The sequence below is a fragment of the Lithobates pipiens genome, unplaced genomic scaffold (assembly GCF_037356315.1).
Source record: "Lithobates pipiens isolate NorthernLeopardFrog02 unplaced genomic scaffold, aLitPip1_a1.2 Scaffold_27, whole genome shotgun sequence".
NCBI lineage: Eukaryota > Metazoa > Chordata > Amphibia > Anura > Ranidae > Lithobates > Lithobates pipiens.
Window position 1 is genome coordinate 2,432,033 of NW_027507788.1, and position 20,467 is coordinate 2,452,499.

A 20,467-nucleotide genomic window follows, 5' to 3' on the forward strand; every position below is an offset into this window, starting at 1 on the left:
TATGAAGACTCCAAGGCCACCAGTACTAGAGTATGAAGACTCCAAGGCCACCAGTATTATAGCGTATGAAGACTCCAAGGCCACCAGTATTATAGCGTATGAAGACTCCAAGGCCACCAGTATTATAGCGTATGAAGACTCCAAGGCCACCAGTATTATAGCGTATGAAGACTCCAAGGCCACCAGTATTATAGCGTATGAAGACTCCAAGGCCACCAGTATTATAGCGTATGAAGACTCCAAGGCCACCAGTATTATAGCGTATGAAGACTCCAAGGCCACCAGTATTATAGCGTATGAAGACTCCAAGGCCACCAGTATTAGAGAGTACGACAACAATTATTCAAAGGCCACCAGTATTATAGAGTAAGACGACTCCAAGGCCCCCGGTATTATGGAGTAGGATGGCTCCAAGGCCCCCAGTATTGGAGGATGAGGATTCCAAGATTTGCAGTATTCTAGATTACGATTCCTCCAAGGCCACCAGTATTCTAAAGTACAACGATGACAACTCCAAGGCCACTAGTTTTAGAGGGTGAGGATTTTAGATTACATCAACTTCAAGGCCACCAGTATTATAGTGTACGATGACAACGATTCCAAGGCCACCAGTATTAGAGGATGGGGATTATAGAGAACGACGACTTCTCCAAGGCCCCCAATATTATAGTGTATGGTGACTCTAAGGCCACCAGGATTAGAGAATGAGAATTCCAAGATTAGCAGCCTTATAGATGAGGATCCCCGGACCACCAGTATTCTAGGTGACAACGCCAAGGCCACCAGTATTCTAGGTGACAACGCCAAGGCCACCAGTATTCTAGGTGACAACGCCAAGGCCACCAGTATTCTAGGTGATGCCAAGGCCACCAGTATTCTAGGTGATGCCAAGGCCATCAGTATTCTAGGTGATGCCAAGGCCACCAGTATTCTAGGTGATGCCAAGGCCACCAGTATTCTAGGTGATGCCAAGGCCATCAGTATTCTAGCTGATGACGACGCAAAGGCCACCAATATTCTAGGTGATGACGACTCCAAGGCCACCAGTATTCTAGGTGACAGGTTTCCCATTTATAAAGCAGCTGGTGATGACTCCTCTGCTCATTTGCCAAATATATTCAAATAAATAAATGACCCCGCAAAATCAGTTTGGAAGAATTGACAATTGAACATTAAATAAAGTTTGTGTTGATTAGAAATCCCAGCAGGCACCCGGAGTTTCAATATCAAAGTTCAAAGCCGAATAAATTGGGGCGATCAAACCCTCGACAACACCAACCCTCCATGTCAATCAATGGTCCAATGTGAACATTTTCTGGAAATGGAGGAGGGGCGGTTGGTTTAGACGTCACATAAACGCTTTGATTATCCAAATTTTATCTCTGATAAAAACTTACAATTTTTCTCCCATTCCCAACAAATTTAGAATTCATAAACTAGAAGACTGTATTTCTGACTAACCACAGAAGAAGAGGAGGCGCGTTCATGTATGAATTACTCATTAATGGAACGTTTATGCTGGCCCCAAAAGACTTGAAGGCCTTTGTGGTGCGCTGTGAACGCTCACAGAACCTTTGCTGAACATCTGGAAATTGCTGAAGGCGTCTGACAAGCGTGAGACAGATATTGGGAAACGCTGCCTGTGTGGAGGGAGCCTAAGGTGATAAAAGACACGCGGCTCAGTCATCTCTCTAAATGACAAAAAAAGATCTTCCATCTTCCCACTTCTCAATATACTGCCAGGATATGGGATTCAGCTCATAATCCTGGAGGAATACCCCTTTAAGAGGAAGCTGACAATGCCTCAGAAGAGGCCCCCCCCGTACTGACCGGGAACTGGGGCAAACAAGCCTGACGGGTGGCGGGAAGAGGTTTAGGCGGCGGCTCCATGGAGCACCAACAAGGCCAGTTTTTCTGGTTTGAACATTTCAATGTAATAGTGATAAGAACAAACACAAGATCTCTGATTGTTGCACAAGGAGGGAGAGCGCCATTCCCGTGTCCCGGGCAAAGCAATGGATGGATCAGAGTTCGAGCAATAACCTCTAAACTGGAAACATGTAGAAATCCATGGGAGATCTCCCTGTGATCACATTGTATCCATGGGAGATCTCCCTGTACAGTCTCATTGTGATCACATTGTATCCATGGAGATCTCACTGTACAGTCGCATGGTGATCACATTGTATCCATGGGAGATCTCACTGTACAGTCGCATGGTGATCACATTGTATCCATGGGAGATCTCTCTGTACAGTCTCACTGTGATCACATTGTATCCATGGGAGATCTCCCTGTACAGTCTCATTGTGATCACATTGTATCCATGGGAGATCTCCCTGTACAGTCTCATTGTGGTCACATTGTATCCATGGGAGATCTCCCTGTACAGTCTCATTGTGGTCACATTGTATCCATGGGAGATCTCCCTGTACAGTCTCATTGTGGTCACATTGTATCCATGGGAGATCTCCCTGTACAGTCTCATTGTGATCACATTGTATCCATGGGAGATCTCCCTGTACAGTCTCATTGTGATCACATTGTATCCATGGAGATCTCACTGTACAGTCTCATTGTGGTCACATTGTATCCATGGGAGATCTCCCTGTACAGCCTCACGGTGATCACATTGTATCCATGGGAGATCTCCCTGTACAGCCTCACGGTGATCACATTGTATCCATGGGAGATCTCCTTGTACAGCCTCACGGTGATCACATTGTATCCATGGGAGATCTCCCTGTACAGCCTCACGGTGATCACATTGTATCCATGGGAGATCTCCCTGTACAGCCTCACGGTGATCACATTGTATCCATGGGAGATCTCCCTGTACAGCCTCATTGTGATCACATTGTATCCATGGGAGATCTCCCTGTACAGCCTCACGGTGATCACATTGTATCCATGGGAGATCTCCTTGTACAGCCTCACGGTGATCACATTGTATCCATGGGAGATCTCCCTGTACAGCCTCACTGTGGTCACATTGTATCCATGGGAGATCTCCCTGTACAGCCTCACGGTGATCACATTGTATCCATGGGAGATCTCCCTGTACAGCCTCACGGTGATCACATTGTATCCATGGGAGATCTCCCTGTACAGCCTCATTGTGATCACATTGTATCCATGGGAGATCTCCCTGTACAGCCTCACGGTGATCACATTGTATCCATGGGAGATCTCCCTGTACAGCCTCACGGTGATCACATTGTATCCATGGGAGATCTCCCTGTACAGCCTCACGGTGATCACATTGTATCCATGGGAGATCTCCCTGTACAGCCTCACGGTGATCACATTGTATCCATGGGAGATCTCCCTGTAAAAATAATCGGGCTAACTTTACTGTTTTTTTTTTTTTTTTTTAATTCATGAAAGTGTTTTTTTTATTTTCGTTTTGTTTTTTTATTTATTTTTTTATTTTTTAATTGCTTCTTAAACACTGCTGCACAAATACCGTGTAACATTGGCGATCGTTGCAAATTTTATTCTCTAAGGTCTCTGCTAAAAATATATATATAAATGTTTGGGGGGGGGGGGGCTCTAAATTTTCTAGTAAAAAATATGCCAGAAAAAAAAGGCTTAGGCATGAAGGGGTTAATGTGATCAGTGAACCATTACATTTTCTGTGTGGGCAATTTATATATTTATGTAATGAGAATGTATCAGTAGAATGAAAAGGGTGGCATGTTTTGCAATCTCTGCACATATCTGCATTCAGTGCGTGAGAAGAGACGCGTGATGTAATCGCAGGCCGGGTCATCACCGTGCAGACGGACAGCCATGCACAATCTGCAATCCGTGTGATTATTATTTCTCTGCTGCACCGGCCTGAACACCGGAATGCTGCACCGAGCTAGAATTACTCCGTCTGCAAGGAGCAAAGGACAAAATCCTCACCTGTGAATCATGGATCCAGCACGAGGAGTGTACAAAGGTTTATTTATTGTCACACAATGGCACCGCCTAGGTGCAGCCCTCCCTCCACCATTCACAAGGCTTACAGCTAAACAGCACAGAGAGGCAAGATTCCATCAACATTACAAGCTAGAAAAAGGAAATAAAAGCGCTACGCAGGTCCAGCTGATAGAAGTACAGAACAATCTCCATTCAGCACGCAGACGACACAAAATAATCGGCCTCCTTCCATAATCAAGTCAGAAAAACGGCTAAACCTGCTGCAATCAGTTTGCCTTCGGGAGGCGAATCAGACATTTTAATATCTGGGAAATTTAAAATAAATAAAACAAAAAACAGTGTTTGCCGGCGAGTGCCAGTCATGTCCCCCGAGGTAACTGTCAGATAACATCCGACTGTTATATGTTATAGGAAGAAAAGAAGGTAAATCCCCACAGATACAACGTGATCACAATGAGACTGTACAGGGAGATCTCCCATGGATATAATGTGACCACAATGAGGCTGTACAGGGAGATCTCCCATGGATATAATGTGACCACAATGAGGCTGTACAGGGAGATCTCCCATGGATACAATGTGACCACAATGAGGCTGTACAGGGAGATCTCCCATGGATATAATGTGACCACAATGAGGCTGTACAGGGAGATCTCCCATGGATACAATGTGACCACAATGAGGCTGTACAGGGAGATCTCCCATGGATACAATGTGACCACAATGAGGCTGTACAGGGAGATCTCCCATGGATACAATGTGACCACAATGAGGCTGTACAGGGAGATCTCCCATGGATACAATGTGACCACAATGAGACTGTACAGGGAGATCTCCCATGGATACAATGTGATCACCGTGAGAATGTACAGGGAGATCTCCCATGGATACAATGTGATCACCATGAGACTGTACAGGGAGATCTCCCATGGATACAATGTGACCACCATGAGACTGTACAGGGAGATCTCCCATGGATACAATGTGATCACCATGAGACTGTACAGGGAGATCTCCCATGGATACAATGTGACCACCATGAGACTGTACAGGGAGATCTCCCATGGATACAATGTGACCACAATGAGACTGTACAGGGAGATCTCCCATGGATACAATGTGACTGTACAGAGAGATCTCCCATGGATACAATGTGATCACAATGAAACTGTACAGGGAGATCTCCCATGGATACAATGTGATCACAATGAAACTGTACAGGGAGATCTCCCATGGATACAATGTGACCACAATGAGACTGTACAGAGAGATCTCCCATGGATACAATGTGACCACAATGAGACTGTACAGAGAGATCTCCCATGGATACAATGTGACCACAATGAGACTGTACAGAGAGATCTCCCATGGATACAATGTGATCACCGTGAGACTGTACAGGGAGATCTCCCATGGATACAATGTGACCACAATGAGACTACAGGGAGATCTCCCATGGATACAATGTGATCACAAGGACAGACTGTACAGGGAGATCTCCCATGGATACAATGTGATCACAAGGACAGACTGTACAGGGAGATCTCCCATGGATACAATGTGATCACAAGGACAGACTGTACTGAACTCCATTGGTCGTTTCTCCAGACTCGGCTTTTCCTCCATACTCCTTTGTTGTATCTTTTTAGGTCTATTCTCTTTGTGTTTTGTTTCGCGCTTCTGTTTGATTTAATGAAAGAACTTCATTTTTTAGGATATGTACAAAAAGGTTTACTGGATTTCCAAGACAGATTGTTTTTTTTTTAGTACAAAGATGCATAAGTGCTGCTGCTAAACAAATAGAGGAGGAACAATCATGAATGACACAGTCCCCCCCCCCCAGCACACACACAAGCGCACACACACACACAAGCACACACACAAGCGCACACACAAGCGCACACACACACACACACACACACACACAAGCACGTACACACCACCATGCTGGCCTCTTTGTAACATATCCAGGTTAATTGAAAAGCAGTTCACACTTTGCATGAGAGCTGCCCCATCCCCCAGCCTCTGGGCGGCCGCTATGAAGGAAATGCAGCATGCTCGGCCTGGGAGGTGGCACTCGGCCAAGTGAAACTGGATTATTCCAGTCCAGACTGGCTGCATAGACACAAACAACCAGTCCTCTTTACTGCAGCTCTGCGACCACCAGCTCCTTCCCAGAGCCTGGGCCCCATGGCTGACAGGCACACAGGACCATCTCTGCGGTCCGTTCCCACGCAGCCCCGGACACACTTCAAAGGGCGAGCAGCAGCCGCCTCCAGCTTCCTGCATTTTTATGGTTTAGTAAGAATAAGAGCGGCTATAAATACAGAGAGGTTTAAACTTAGACCAGAGTCTGCCGCAGGAGGGGACCGGGGCCCTACCAGAGGTCGCCGCCGCAGGAGGGGACCAGGGCCCTACCAGAGGTCGCCGCCGCAGGAGGGGACCAGGGCCCTACCAGGGGTCGTCGCCGCAGGAGGGGACGGGGCCCTACGAGAGGTCACCGCCGCAGGAGGGGACCGGGGCCCTACGAGAGGTCACCGCCACAGGAGGGGACCGGGGCCCTACCAGAGGTCACCGCCACAGGAGGGGACCGGGGCCCTACCAGAGGTCACCACCACAGGAGGGGACCGGGGCCCTACCAGAGGTCACCACCACAGGAGGGGACCGGGGCCCTACCAGAGGTCACCACCACAGGAGGGGACCGGGGCCCTACCAGAGGTCACCACCACAGGAGGGGACCGGGGCCCTACCAGAGGTCACCACCACAGGAGGGGACCGGGGCCCTACCAGAGGTCACCACCACAGGAGGGGACCGGGGCCCTACCAGAGGTCACCACCACAGGAGGGGACCGGGGCCCTACCAGAGGTCACCACCACAGGAGGGGACCGGGGCCCTACCAGAGGTCACCACCACAGGAGGGGACCGGGGCCCTACCAGAGGTCACCACCACAGGAGGGGACCGGGGCCCTACCAGAGGTCACCACCACAGGAGGGGACCGGGGCCCTACCAGAGGTCACCACCACAGGAGGGGACCGGGGCCCTACCAGAGGTCACCACCACAGGAGGGGACCGGGGCCCTACCAGAGGTCACCACCACAGGAGGGGACCGGGGCCCTACCAGAGGTCACCACCACAGGAGGGGACCGGGGCCCTACCAGAGGTCACCACCACAGGAGGGGACCGGGGCCCTACCAGAGGTCACCACCACAGGAGGGGACCGGGGCCCTACCAGAGGTCACCACACAGGAGGGGACCGGGGCCCTACCAGAGGTCACCACCACAGGAGGGGACCGGGGCCCTACCAGAGGTCACCACCACAGGAGGGGACCGGGGCCCTACCAGAGGTCACCCCCACAGGAGGGGACCGGGGACCTACGAGAGGTCACCCCCACAGGAGGGGACCGGGGCCCTACCAGAGGTCACCCCCACAGGAGGGGACCGGGGCCCTACCAGAGGTCACCACCACAGGAGGGGACCGGGGCCCTACCAGAGGTCACCACCACAGGAGGGGACCGGGGACCTACGAGAGGTCACCACCACAGGAGGGGACCGGGGCCCTACCAGAGGTCACCACCACAGGAGGGGACCGGGGACCTACGAGAGGTCACCACCACAGGAGGGGACGGGGCCCTACGAGAGGTCGCCACCACAGGAGGGGACGGGGCCCTACGAGAGGTCACCACACACCCGTGGACAGAAATACCCAGAAATGTCAGCAGCAGCAATGAGCAAAAACTGGGCTCTCTGGTCTCCAGCATGTTATCACACAAATCCCAATACAAGGATGGATAATCCACACACAGGGCCGGGATCTCTATCCCGTCACATGACAATTGCATTGTTCAGGTATCCAGCAAAATGTTTCTTAAACAGAAAGGAGTTAACAAACCTCATCGAGTTCCCTTAAATCAGGGGTCTCCAAACTGGCGCCCTGGGGCAGGATGTGGCCCTTTATCCAGCCCTTACCCATCCTTTATAGCGCTGACACTGTGGCAAACCTCTGGCGGAAGTTCTAGCTCGATGTGAAGGGGTCACCCCAGGTACAAGGATGCGTTTCTCAGGCCACTGAAAACACATCACCTACAATACCATTTCTACACAAGAAGTGGTCACAGCGCAGGTTCAAAAACAAAAAGTAAAAAGGCACAGAAAAAGAAAAACAAAAAAGACGAGTGCAAATTTCCAGAGAAGACAAAGCAAACTCATTCAATGAATCCAAGCACTACACGGTGAGATAACATGCACAGCATTAATGCATTCACACAATGTCACAGTAACCATGGAGATAAAAACAAAGTTCAGGAATATTCTTTTATCCCACGGTTTTGCAAATCTATGTACACTACAAACTGTATGATTGAATCGGTTCCGATATCGTGTTTTACTAACCTCACAGCTTATTATTCTAAAATCGGAAACCTTCATTTCCCTTGCAAATGTTAAGCATTCTACCTACCAGCAAGAATGAGCCCTTCCATTCAAAGAGCACCTGTCATAAATCCATCATGGCAGCTCCTGTTAGCGGGCAACCAATCACCTGCTGCCGCCACGTCCCCTCGCCTTGTTGCGTCACCTCCACATTACCAGCCCTCCCATTAAAGTGAATGGGACCGTCGGGTCGGAGGAGGAGCCGCCGCAGGACAGAGATGACAGTTTCTCTTTAAAAACGATGGTTTCAATTCAAGCTTTTACTAGCGATTTAAATGAAATCCACCCCGGTATACTCGGAATCGGTCTGTACTTCACCCAAAGTATTAGTGATCGCCGATTAACAAATTAAAATGCGGAGTATTAGTACAACCCTACAAAAAAAACAAACACATAGGTGTGAACCAGGCCTAAGATTGTAAGCTCTCCGGTCCAAGGCCCTCCGATTCCTCCCGCAATGAATTGTATGGTGACTGTGCTCAGCACTTTACAATATGAGGGCCAACAGTAAACTGTGGGCGCTATATATTATATATATATATATAAAAACACTACAGAGCCAGAGAGATCCAACACTATGTACAATCTCCCCAGCAATGTTCTCGGCCGGGGCTGATTATTATTGGTGGGGGAGGGGTCACATCGCCCTGACATCAGCGGAGAGATGTGAGGTGTACACAGACTCCTCCCTTCTACAGGACGACATTTTCTGTCATTTCCTTCGCAGAGGACTTTGTTCCATGTTCCGGGTCACACTTTATTGCACCCCAGAATAGGAGGCTGTGTATCCCGATATACACACAGGCGTACAAAGCAGAGGACTCTGCCCTGGATGGAGGTCGGGGGTCTCACATTCATCCTGTGTCTACATAGAAGAAGCTGCATTTCTGCTGCCGCAACATTATATCCTTTATGACATTTTCTCTGCAGGGATTACACTGTATAAATAGTTACTGGGAGATATCCAGCACTGCAGTCACTCTTATACAGGGACCTGACGGGTGTAAGCGCGGACCGCGCACGGGCCGCACTGGCCTAAGCACGGGCCGCACTGGCCTAAGCACGGGCCGCACTGGCCTAAGCACGGGCCGCACTGGCCTAAGCACGGGCCGCACTGGCCTAAGCACGGGCCGCACTGGCCTAAGCACGGGCCGCACTGGCCTAAGCACGGGCCGCACTGGCCTAAGCACGGGCCGCACTGGCCTAAGCACGGGCCGCACTGGCCTAAGCACGGACCGCACTGGCCTAAGCACGGACCGCACTGGCCTAAGCACGGACCGCACTGGCCTAAGCACGGACCGCACTGGCCTAAGCACGGACCGCACTGGCCTAAGCACGGACCGCACTGGCCTAAGCACGGACCGCACTGGCCTAAGCACGGACCGCACTGGCCTAAGCACGGACCGCACTGGCCTAAGCACGGACCGCACTGGCCTAAGCACGGACCGCACTGGCCTAAGCACGGACCGCACTGGCCTAAGCACGGACCGCACTGGCCTAAGCACGGACCGCACAACTAGAGAGTTGTAGAAAGGTTTAAATAGAAGAAAATAAAAAATTTTACAGAGTATTTGACACCCACAGCAGATTAACGGCACAGTGGTGTAGCGGGCGGCACAGTGGTGTAGCAGTAAGAAGGGTTGTTGGTTCGAATTCCAACCACGGGTACTCCGGTTTCCTCCCACACTCCAAAGACATGCAGGGAGGTTAATTGGCTTCTGTCCAAAATTGGCCCCTAGTATATGAATGGGGACCTTGGATTGTGGCTCCTGGAGGGTAGGGGCCGATGTGAGAGTGCAATGTACATTGATAGGGAGAATTGTAGACACTCACTCAGGTTGAACTGGATGGACTGGTGTCTTTATTCAACTATGTATGAAGAAGCAGGTAATGCCTGCATCTTCCCTTTTCACAGGTAGCACAGCTTCCAATATTATACAGCATTGGGGGTCAGTGGGAAATGTCCCCCCCACCATTGGGGGTCAGTGTAGAAGTGACCCCCCCCACCATTGGCAGTCAGTGGGAAATGTCCCCCCCCACCATTGGGGGTCAGTGTAGAAGTGACCCCCCCCCACCATTGGTGTTCAGTGGGAAATGTCCCCCCCACCATCGGGGGTCAGTGTAGAAGCAACCCCCCCTTCACCATTGGGAGTCAGTGGGAAATGTCCCCCCCACCATTGGGGGTCAGTGTAGAAGTGACCCCCCCCCACCATTGGTGGTCAGTGGGAAATGTCCCCTTACATTGGTGGTCATTCTAGCACCACTCACAGAGGAACTCAGACAGCGGGGTCTAGGACAACTACAGAGAAAACAAACAAACACATTCTCCTACAGAGGGGCCGTGATGAATATGAACATTACTTCCAAATGAAGCCCCCAAACGAAGATCTTGGTTGTAAAAAAGAAGAAAAAACACAAACAATACACGCTACAAAAGTCACACAATATCCGTAGCAGACGGCACACAATTGACAATCAGGCACAGCAGACGGTAATGGTGTCTATGGGACGGCGATTGTCCAGAGATTCAGACGTGTGTGGGCTCGGGGTGAATGCTACAATCACATATCACGGTGGGAACACAAAGCACAGACTTCCACCATTTTCACACCAATCAATGTTGCGGGTTGTTGCCGGTCACACTGGATACTTTGTAGCAGCTACAAATCCTCTACTTCCCACCTCTATATGTAGGTGGCCACAGTACTCATCTATGCAGCTATAAATGACTGGCGTGCCACCCTCAGCTGCATTGGATAACATGAGAAGCTATAGAACCCGGGGAATCTGTCGCTGGCTCCACACAGTCAGATCGCTTGGAATGTCAGGACACAAACCATTTATTGATCTGATTTCATTGTTTTCAATCTCTAAGGCTGATGTCAGACGGGCAATTCTGCCGGAGGAAAGGTCAGCGGCAGTCCATCTCTCTGTAGCAGAGTTGCTCTGGGCTGAATCTCAATCACCAACGATCGTCTCTCAGTGATCCCTCTACTGGTAATCGATCAGCAGCAGAACGGCTGGTCTGATATCAGCCTATGAAGAGCACTTCCGTAGCAGCTATAAAAAAAAACGGCCAGCATGGCACGGGCCACACAAGCCTCTCCAGCCACAGAGCAAGCCGTCTCCTCTGTGTCAGCGACACATCAATGTACAACTCCCATGTCATGTAACAGATCTGTCAATAATAAATACAGTGATACAAGATGCAGAGGAGAACCCCTGATCAGACCAGGCAGCAACAGAATGTGAGGAATCAGCAGACAGGATTTAAGTTTTTAAAGCTGAACTCCAACTATCACTTCCTCCAGCCAGTTCCAAACATGGGGGAGAGGGGGGGAGGGGTTCATTTTTAATTCCTATTTTTTTTCTAATTTCTAAAATCTGACATCATTGCTTAGATATAGAAAGAGTTTTAGTTCTCAGTGGAACCAATCGTGTGTGGGTCTGAAGGTGTGGCCATGTCAGTGGGCGGGACTCTGAGGCCCTGGTCCTCCCATTGCAGCCAATGTGGACATAAATTATATGCCAGTCAGAGAACCATAGTGGTGATGTTGCAGGACTGGTGGCATGGGGGGCAGGAGCCGGCATAGTGACTCTTTATGGAGGGATCGATCAATGATTGAAGGTGGGAAATTCCATAAAAGGTTCCAAAATATTTCTGCCCAGAGTTCAGCTTTAAAACACTTTGTCCTCCCCAGAGGTGTTGCTACGGGTAACACAGCAAGTTCTCTGTAAATCATTCTCACATGGAAGGCTCTGCACCTGCAAACTGTCCCTTTATCAACATCAATAGCTGAACACAACGCCGATGAGAATTCCAAAGAAAACATTTGCCAACGTAACACAGTTTTCAATGGAAATAATCCCCACCCATGCCACCCTAGCCAACCAACACAATGCCCGCCCTAGCCAACCAACAATGCCCGCCCTAGCCAACCAACACAATGCCCGCCCTAGCCAACCAAAACAATCCCCGCCCTAGCCAACCAACACCATCCCCGCCCTAGCCAACCAAAACAATCCCCGCCCTAGCCAACCAAAACAATGCCCGCCCTAGCCAACCAAAACAATGCCCGCCCTAGCCAACCAAAACAATGCCCGCCCTAGCCAACCAAAACAATGCCCGCCCTAGCCAACCAAAACAATGCCCGCCCTAGCCAACCAAAACAATGCCCGCCCTAGCCAACCAAAACAATGCCCGCCCTAGCCAACCAAAACAATGCCCGCCCTAGCCAACCAAAACAATGCCCGCCCTAGCCAACCAAAACAATCCCCGCCCTAGCCAACCAAAACAATCCCCGCCCTAGCCAACCAAAACAATCCCCGCCCTAGCCAACCAAAACAATCCCCGCCCTAGCCAACCAAAACAATCCCCGCCCTAGCCAACCAAAATAATCCCGCCCATCCCACCCTAGCCAACCAAAATAATCCCCTGCCCTACACAAGCAAAATAATCCTGCACATCCCGCCCTATCCAACCAAAACAATCCCCGCATTATACAACCAAAACAAAGCCACCCTACACAACCAAAATAAAGCCGTAATATACAACCAAAATAAGCTTGCATTATACCACAGAAGTGTGAATGGGAAGCCTCCCATTTTTTAACAAGCAGCAGAGATGAGTCTCCATCATTTTCAGAAGCACACACACAAATGTACCAGCACTCAGTCCTCTTGGCTGCGTGTATCACCCTCCACATATAAACATACGTTTTTATACGAAACCTTTTATTTTCCTTTTTTTAATTAAAATGTCAAACAGGTTGTAAGCAGGTCCCCTATGCTGGCAATCAGCGCTGAGTGCTGGAGAATTTTTGTTCCCGACAGAGCCTGGCAAACATCTGCAATGAGACCTACCTGTCACTGCTTGTGCTACTGCTGCTGCTGAGGGAGTCACTACTAGACGATCGACTCCTAGAGCCGCTGCCGCTGGGTGACCTGGCGGGCCGTGACGCTTGGCTGGCCAGCCTCTGAGGGGATTGGTTCCTAGACTGGGATGAATGGGGCGAGCGACTCCGGCTATGCTGGTAGGTCCGATCAGTCCGCCTCCCTCGTACCTCCCTGGTGGAAATGTCATTCCTGTAAATATCCCTGTGTACCACGCTAGGCAATGTAAACTGCTCCCGGGTCCTAGACTCGTAACGAGATTCGTGAGTGTCAATGCGGCTTGGACTCCTGCGAGAATTATAGAATATTCCATGTTGTAAGGTCCGGTCACGAGGGTCTCTATAGTAATCCTGATCGTAATGTCGTGTCCGTTCAAAGCCACTAGTCCCGCGTTCGTGGTGTCCATAGGCACTATGGTCATATGACCGCTCCCGTGTCTCAGAAGCCCTGTGTTAAGAGAAGGATGGAACGTTCAGTTCTCCGGACAGAATCACAGCATGGAGAAAAGAAAAATCAAAAGAACACAGTTCATGCAAATCGTTAACAGTTTACTGTGGGATTTACAAGACATTGTTTATCAACCACGTGCGAGGGATTCGTGGCCAGCAAAAGGGTGACTGCCTTATATATGGCGTCAGTGTAGGTTGGGGGGGGCGAGGACAGGTAGCAGGGCTTTGCTCATATACTGGAATGTATGCAGTTCTGTTATAAACAGAAATAAACTCCATGTCCAGAGAGAACCTGAGCATGCGCAAGGCTGGGCAATGTCACAGCTGGGAGGGGGCAGAGAACTGGTCTGTGGTGGGCTGCTTCCCTTTCCTGCTCCGTTGTCTTCATATGTCTTCTCCTTACTGCTATTGGAGCTGGGAAGTGATCATCACTAGCTAACTGAAGCTGGGAACTTATTTAGCATTGCATGATGGGCAGCACTGGGGTCATCGGTGCAAATCCCAACTACGGCATTACCTGCCGGGAGCGGAGCATGCATGTTCTGCATGTGCCTGCGTGGGTTTCCTCCGGGTACTCTGGTTTCCTCCCACACTCCCAAAAACATGCTGGGAGGGTAATTGGCTCCTGTATAAATTGCCCCCAGTATGTATAAATGCAAGGTAGGGAATTTAGAGTGTAAGCTGCTTGGGGGCAGGGACTGATGTGAAAAAAAAAAAAAATTATATATATTATATATAATATATATATATATATAAAAACTTTAAAGGAGGCATGTCTCTGTTAGTAAAGAGTATTAGGAGTTTATTATGTAAATACTATTGAATGTAACCAATCCCCAATGGGTAGTCCCTATAATGAACAAAATAAATATCTCTTGTGTACAAAGTAATGCACGATATAATTATATTCAATGCAAAATAGTCACATATTTAATATTAATACATACAAGGACATGATTGGTACACAGAACAAAAGAAAAAAAATATTGTACATGATTGTCAAAATGAACAGTACATAGTATAAAATTATAAAAACATAATAGGAAATAATGAAACAAATTCATAGTGATACATGCTATAACCTGGCACCCTTGAGTGTGGACTCAACGCGTTTCGTGGCGCTTAAAGCCAATCGTCAGAAGTTTTAGGCTTTTCCTTCAGTGGCTTAGTATGCTGGCCCTCAATTCTTTTTTTTTCCCCCGTACTATTTTTTCATGTTATCCCTATTCACTTTTGCAGGGTCGACTGATGGGACACTCCGCCAGTGGATGTGCCCAGTGAATGATCCATCTTAATGTGGCATGGGGGACACACATTGGTCTGGGTTCTCCTGCCACAACCCTGGATGAGATAAACTTTTCCAGCCCATGTTTGTTCCATCATAGTAGCTGTAGATCTATACCCATGAGTTATTCCTTTAGGTAAAGTATCATCATTACACTATATGTGTTGATTCTCAGCTGAAGAGCCCCCGTGTATCTCATATACCAACTGGTCCACCTACTTATCTACATTTTATAGCATCCTACTCCTGATGATTGGCTTTAAACGCCATGAAACGCGTTGAGCCCACACTCAAGGGTGCCAGGTTATAGCCTGTATCACTATGAATTTGTTTCATTATTTCCTATTATGTTTTATATTTTTATACTATGTAATGTTCATTTTGACAATCATGTACAATATTTTTTTCTTTTGTTCTGTGTACCAATCATGTCCTTGTATGTATTAATATGAAATATGTGACTATTTTGCATTGAATATAGTTATATCGTGCATTACTTTGTACACAAGAGATATTTATTTTGTTCATTATAGGGACTACCCATTGGGGATTGGTTACATTCAATAGTATTTACATAATAAACTCCTAATACTCTTTACTAACAGAGACATGCCTCCTTTAAAGTGCCGCACTGATTTCTGCGTTTTCCGTTTTTATATATCCTCCGGGGATGGAGGCTCGTCTCTGCTGTCCCGGGTCACTTTCTGTTTTTTAGCTTGCTCATATCTCTCTCTCTCTCTCTGCATAAATTGATGGCGCTATACAAGTACCTGTAATACTTAAATGACAAGAATAAAGGCCTAAGTCTGGGACAAGCGAAGATGACGCGCGCCATTCACACCCAAAATCTTTTCAGCTGCCATTTTTTCCGCCGCAAATAAAATATTAAAAAGGAGTTCTTCGCTCAAGACAAATAATAAAAAAAAAAGGTACATAAATCCGGGGTATGTGTATAAAAAGAGAGCCCGGTAAAAGCTCCTTTACTGTCGCCTCCCAGCTGCCATACCAATTACCGCCATCTGGGGGGGGCCAAATCTGGCGCAGATCACAACGTACTTTTCTGTTCTGCGCCAGATGTAGGAGGCGAAAGTAAAGGAAACTTTACCTGTGATCCTAAAGTAGAATTACAGCCAAATCCTAACTGGTCTTAATAAAAAAATGCCCCCTCCTACCATTCATACTGACTAAGCCGTGTAAAAAATAGACGTCACATGACCTCCTTTGTCAGTCAGCAGCAGCTGCAGGGGAAAGCACTTGACAATGGCTGGGAATGCATGGAACCCATGAGGTCACCTACAGGCTCCCAGCTGTTGTCAGAGCTCCCTCCTCTCCCCTGCAGCCTCTGCTGACTGACACAGGGGAGCCGGATCACATGACCAGATGGGAGCGGGCCGAAAATAGGCAAGTATATACGTTGTTCTCAGACGGGTTAGGAGGTGGAGAGGGAGGGAGCCCTCAACAATGGCTGGAAGGGGTGAGGTCACCTACAGACTCCCAGGTCTCAGCTGTTGTAAGCGCTCCCTTCTCTCCTCTGCAGCCACTGCCAGCTGACACAGGGGAGTTGGATCACATAACCAGAGTGGGCTGAAAACAGGTAGGTATACAAGTCTTTCTTACACAGGTTAGTAAGCACAGGTGTTAGGAGGGGAGGAGGGAGCTCTCGACAATGGCTGGGAATGCTTGGAAGTGGTGAGGTCACCTATAGACTCCAAGCTGTTCTCGGCGCTCCTTCCTCTCCCCTGCAGCCTCTGCCAGCTGACACAGGGGCGAGCGGGACCATGTGACCAAACCAGGCTGAAAATAGGCAAGTGAATATGTCTTTCTTAAAAGGTTAGGAGGGGGCATTTCCAAAAAGACTAGTCACCTTGAGGCTGGAATTTTACTTTAAGGAAGGTCTTCGGAGAAGATAAAATAATAAAAACGCACATGGATCCGGGTTATGTGTATAAAATGTGAGCTTCGGTAAAGCTCCTTTACCTCTGGCTCCCGACCACTATACCAGTTACCACGTCTGGCGCAGATCACAAAGTATGGATCCATTAGTGTGGTCCGATCTCACAGAGTCGCCTAGGCTGCCACAGCAGGCAATGGAATTTCAGGCAAAATCGAATGTGGACTATTCATTTCTCTGACAAATAATCACCCCCCCAAGAACACAATGCCGACACGGGAACGCATTCCTCTTATGGCTCATAGGCTTACTCATCACCCCGGGGTTCTCCTTTAACCATCTGATAAATGACGGCGGACCGCCTTAGATGTAAGGATCCTCTTTATAAAAAAAAAATTCTTCCCCAAATAGTCAAAATGATTCCAATCTAAATGTTAAAGCTGAACTCCAGGAAAATGTTACAATTGTTACTGGACTCTCGGTGATCTTCCAGATCTGTGCAGTGACCCAGAGACTTCCTGTAATAAAGACCGCCCCACAGGTACTCTCTCCCCTTGTGCAGGGCGACTGGTCTCGTTTCCTCCCCCTCCTGTAGTTTTCTGTAGTGGGTGGGGCCTGGTGAGTCCCTCCCACAGCTCAGCTCTGCCCTCCTTGTGCAGGGTGACTGGTCTGGTCTCCACCCCCTCCTGTAGTTTTTTGTTTGGTTGGAGCCTGCACAGCTCCTCCCACAGCTCTGCTTCTCTCTCCTTGTACAGGGCGACTGGTCTGGTCTCCGCCCCCTGCTGTAGTTTTCCAAAGTTCTTCCTTCTCCCATTATGCAGGGTGACAGGTCCTGTATTATGTAGGGGGAGGAGCTTGCTGGGCCCCTCCCGAAGCTCTACTCTCTCCTTGTGCAGGGAGACTGGTCTTGTCTCTGGCCCCTCCTTTATTTAGCTGTAGTGGGTGGGGCCTCCTTATGCAGGTTGAGGGGTCTGATCTCCGCCCCACCTGCATTATGTAGTGGGTGGAGCTTGCTTGAACCCTCCCACAGCTCTACTTCCTCTCCTTGGGGACTGCTCTTGTCTCTGCCACCCTGTCTGTAGTGGGTGGAGCCTCCTGGACTCCTCCCACAGCTCTGCTCTCTTTACAGGCTATGGATTACACAGTGATGGTGTCATGGCTTCAGGAATATCTGGACCTGTAAATGCATTTATAGTTTCATAGAAGGTAATGTTGAATAAAGCCAATAGTCCATCCAGTTCAACCTGCGTAGGTGTATGTGTGTCACTGCTAATAATCATTTCCCATATCCCGGAATGTTGTGTTCACCAAGATACACGTCCAAGAGTCTTTTTAAAAATATCAAATACCATTTGTGCACACAGAGGACATATCTTAGAGATTAGTACAGAATATATATTTAAAATTACTTTTTTTTATGCCCAGAGTTCAGCTTTAAAGTGAAAAGTAGACAAATCTGATGAACAAAAGTGGGAAAAATAAAGAAATACAATTGATGCCATTTTGAGGGAAACACCATAATTTCCTTTAATAAATTAGAACATGTTAAGCTTTATAAATAGGCCCCTGGCATTATCATGAATGGCATTACTGAAAGTTTGAACTTTCATGGCTTATTCTTTTGATTAGGCATCCGCACATTACAATATGGCTGTTGGAAGACAGGGCAGGCCATGGGGCCCGGGACTGGCCATGGGGAGCGGCCATGGGTGCCCGGGACTGGCCATGGGGAGCGGCCATGGGTGCCCGGGACTGGCCATGGGGAGCGGCCATGGGTGCCCGGGACTGGCCATGGGGAGCGGCCATGGGTGCCCGGGACTGGCCATGGGGAGCGGCCATGGGTGCCCGGGACTGGCCATGGGGAGCGGCCATGGGTGCCCAGGACTGGCCATGGGGAGCGGCCATGGGTGCCCAGGACTGGCCATGGGGAGCGGACATGGGTGCCCAGGACTGGCCATGGGGAGCGGCCATGGGTGCCCAGGACTGGCCATGGGGAGCGGCCATGGGTGCCCAGGACTGGCCATGGGGAGCGGCCATGGGTGCCCAGGACTGGCCATGGGGAGTGGCCATGGGTGCCCAGGACTGGCCATGGGGAGCGGCCATGGGTGCCCGCACTTTAATTTGTAAACTCCCCACTAGGGGGATTTTTATCTCCCTCATCATTTGCGCTCTCTAAGACTGCCTAACCCGCGGCTCCTGATCTCACTCTCGCCTCTTCTGGTCATTGGCTTGGACGATTGTTCTATATTCTGGTGGAGGTTATGGGAGGAGGAGAGTTGGGTTGTCAGTAATTATCCTGGTTCCCTGCAGCCTGAAATCTCCAGGCTTAGAGGAGTCACATTTGTGTTTGCAATGTGGACTAGGAAATTAAGGTCTAGTATTCATCCATTCACACAACAGAACCATCCCTAATTTATTTATATATATATATATATTTTTTTTTATATATATATATTTTTTTTTATATTTTTATATATTTTTAAATTTTTTTATATATATATATATATATATATTTATATATATATATATATTTTTTTTTTTTTATTATATTTTTTATTAAAAGGATGCTTTAGGTTTTCTTCAGAAATATTGCATTGGCGATGACTATGGCAAAAAGGAACAGGAAAAACATACATTTTTCGCTGCTAAGTATTAGGAAAGCAGATCTTAGGACAAGAGCGGGGTTGCTTTAGCGTTATGGTTATGGAGGAGACACATCAATACAAATCTCTATGAAGAAATATAACAGTACAGAGAGGAAGAGGAGGAGGAGGAAGTAAAGTTGTAAAGATCAGATATGTAGGTGCTAAAATAGCTGTGGCTGTATCTATTAGTGCTATATAAGTTGTACAGGGGGGAAGGGGGGTGGGGGAGGGGAGGGGAGGGGGTTAGTGGAAAAAAACAGGATGACTTTGGGTTAGGAGAAGGGCGGAATATATACAGGGCAGCACATACCAACCTTTTCCAATTGAGGAAACACGACCTAAAATCCCAATTAAATCTAGGGAGTGATTTGAGAACATAACTTCCCCAATTTGGTCCCTTTTTAGGGTAAATCCACCTTCTCAGTGAGGAAAAAAGGGCATGGGTTTTCAAATGACACTTTGGATGAACCGAGAAAAATGTATTCTTTACGTAACCAAAAAAAAAAAATAAAAAAAATTGGAAGAAAGTTTTCAAAAAACAAAAAGAAAAAAAAAGGGAGCAATCCACAGAGGACGAGCATCCTACAGGCAGGAACACCGTATAACCTTTTTGTTTTCCAACCCCTAAACTTCGATCGCCATCCACTTCAAATCTGGACTTTAAAAAAAAAATATATATATTCTTTTTTTTTCTTTCCAAAAACCGTCCCGCAGCAGCCGTTTTCTTTCAAACCACCAAACGTCTGGAGTCCAAGCCAGCGATCGTTTCATTCACATGGTCCCGGTACAGACATCCACTTACTGGTCATATCCACAATCCCAACGGGTAAGAAGACGTGACAATAAAAAAAAAGAAATCAATAAATAAAAAAATCGGTTGAATTTGCTCTCTCTCTCCAATGATATACGATCTCGGGGTGACGTTTTATAGAAATCTCCATCCTAAA

General features: G+C 48.3%; 1 protein-coding gene across 5 annotated transcripts in view; it reads right to left on the reverse strand.

Annotated features, from left to right (window-relative positions):
* SPEN (spen family transcriptional repressor) overlaps positions 1-20,467 on the reverse strand; it is a gene marked incomplete at its 5' end in the record, with an annotated part of 76,188 nt that overhangs the window by 54,778 nt on the left and 943 nt on the right. For 3 of the 5 annotated variants that reach the window (XM_077456275.1, XM_077456276.1, XM_077456274.1), the window contains 1 exon segment: positions 13,221-13,697. In XM_077456275.1, the coding sequence (XP_077312401.1) occupies positions 13,221-13,697 (477 nt within the window). 5 annotated transcript variants of the gene reach the window in all.